Raw genomic sequence first — 2361 nt, 5'->3', positions numbered from 1 at the left:
TAATATTTCCACATAGTGACGTAGATATGTGGGGGCGTGTTAGAACGAGCCGTTTTAGGTAAGCGTGGCTGACTCTTAACTTTTATAAAGAATATCTCTTTGGATTTGAGACTTTAGTCTTTGCAACTTTACAGATCTTCTTTATGCACCAAGAGCTTGTAACACTCCAAAGGAAAAATTTTAATCTCATCATATGACCCCTTTAAAGTAACACAAGAACCATGAGACTGCGTAAAAGATCACTTCAGAGCACTGTGATGTTTGCTTGACTCACCTCTGAGCTCCAGCCTCTGTTTTGTTTTTGCAGAGAGACATGCTGGACGTCAATCAGGTTATGAAAGACTTGGCCAGCATGGTGCATGAACAAGGAGACACCATAGGTGAGATCTTATTTGTGTGTGTGTGTGTGTGTGTGTGTGTGTGTGTGTGTGTGTGTGTGTGTGTATTTGTGGCTCTATTTTTCCAGTTAAGAGTCTATTGACTCATCCTTGTTTGTCTGGCCTTTTACTTCTACCCCCCATATCCATCCCATAATCCCCTGCTGTGCTGAGGTGAAGTTTCAGTGGAGAACAAGACATCACCTTCATCAGCTCAATACATGACAGACAGAGGGTTAGTCTCTGCAGCGTGAGGCCTCTAGAGGAGACTAAGATCAGAGAAGATCCTCAAAGATTAAATTTATAGTTAACAGGCAGAGAAAGACAGACGGATACTAAACAGGCTAAGCATGACTCAGGAGCTGCGTCACTGGTTACATATATATATATATATTATTTATTTTTTAATTATTATTATTTAATGGTATAGTCAGTATTGGATATTTAACTGGAAATTCTCATTTCTCTTATGTTTACATTTAGTTTACGTTTTACACTTACTTAGAGCTAACCTTTAAAAACAATCATAATTTAATAACAGTTAAATATAAACTTTAACAAATTTCAAAACGAATAAAATATTTTTAAATATTAAACTAAATTTTAATACTGCACATGATAATGTTGTGATGCTTAAATTCACTTGATTTTAGTTTTTAGTATTCTGAATTTACTTGTAAATAATAGTATAGAATAGAAATAAGATAAATAATACAAATTATTTTTAATATCAGCCATAACATCAAAATAATTATTGGCCTTTCTGTATCGTCCAGAATTTTAATATCTGGATCTTAATAAATATTACTGTAAATGAAAAAGCTGTTTTGTTGACGCTTCACAAGGTTCGGGGGTGTGAACCATAACATGTGACCCGCCCATATGCGATGATATTATGCATAAACATTTATATCAGGTGTTGGAGACACGTTGATGTTATTTTGGGTAATTTAGTTCTATTTTAACTACTTTTTAATTTATTTTGCCTTTTTTAACCATGACATGTGACCCTTAGTCATGACCTCTCTGTTGGATAATGCCCATTTCTATTCGAATTGGTACCCATCCAGCGCAGTGTCCTTTCGTCCAGCTGATTTAATTAATCCTGTGTGCATTGTACATTCAACAGGCCAGATGAGTAAAGGTACTATTCCTTCAGGAGATGTTAAGGATGTGCTTTGCACATTCTTCATCCTAATTTAACACTCTCACGGTCACAATACAACAGCAGCTCAAGGTAAAAGGAGAGAAAATGGAGGTGTAACACAATAAGAAAGGAGTTTGTGAGCGAAAAGGGATATTGAAACTTTCCTTGTCCCCTACTTCCTTCCTTGCCCGGACACTTAACATTCACACAGGGAAATGATGTCAGACACGTTGAAGGTTATCACAAGTTATGACTAGCGAAATAGTTAGAATCTAGTGGGACACACAGTATACAATAAACCACCCAATAATGTCATTCTGCCCTTTAGAAGGACACTTGAGTATGTAGGTGGACTATATTTTATTTTGTTTTCATCTATGCCATATTCAGGTCTTCTCATCATGCTACTTGCATTAAGATTTTCATATTGTTTAATTTATTTTGTCACCTTCTGGTTTCTCTTCCCCTGCAAGCGTTGTTTAAAAGATGGTGCATTTGTTCTGTTTCAAAACCAAGCCTCTTTAGGCCACATTTAATAAAAGTTTAACTAAAATTAAAAGGAAAACAGAATATATACAACGTCTCGGTTACGTATGTAACCCTCGTTTCCTGAAGGAGGGAATGGAGACGTCACGTCGTGACCGACGAATTGGGATCTCGTTTCGAGAGACCAATATACTTTGAGTGTAAATAAACGAGCCAATGCACATTGGCATGCAATTATTGCAGATGGGGGCCCGTCCAAACCCCCGACACTGCATGCCCGTTGTACGTGGCCCCCCAGCCGGTGGTGGAGGCATCCGTGTAAACCACAGCATGCCTGGAGACCTGTTCTAG

The 2361-nt window shown here is 37.5% G+C and overlaps 1 protein-coding gene across 3 annotated transcripts in view; it reads left to right on the top strand.

The window, feature by feature from the left end:
* The window catches only part of tsnare1 (T-SNARE Domain Containing 1), a 139884-nt gene that overhangs the window by 84703 nt on the left and 52820 nt on the right, over window positions 1-2361 (top strand). For all 3 annotated transcript variants that reach the window (XM_016475270.1, XM_016475269.1, XM_016475271.1), the window contains exon 9: window positions 308-380. In XM_016475270.1, the coding sequence (XP_016330756.1) occupies window positions 308-380 (73 nt within the window). The remainder of the gene's footprint in view (window positions 1-307; window positions 381-2361) is intronic.

Source organism: Sinocyclocheilus anshuiensis, unplaced genomic scaffold, assembly GCF_001515605.1.
Source record: "Sinocyclocheilus anshuiensis isolate Anshui unplaced genomic scaffold, SAMN03320099.WGS_v1.1 scaffold2170, whole genome shotgun sequence".
Lineage (NCBI taxonomy): Eukaryota > Metazoa > Chordata > Actinopteri > Cypriniformes > Cyprinidae > Sinocyclocheilus > Sinocyclocheilus anshuiensis.
This window is presented reverse-complemented; position numbering and strand designations above follow the sequence as displayed.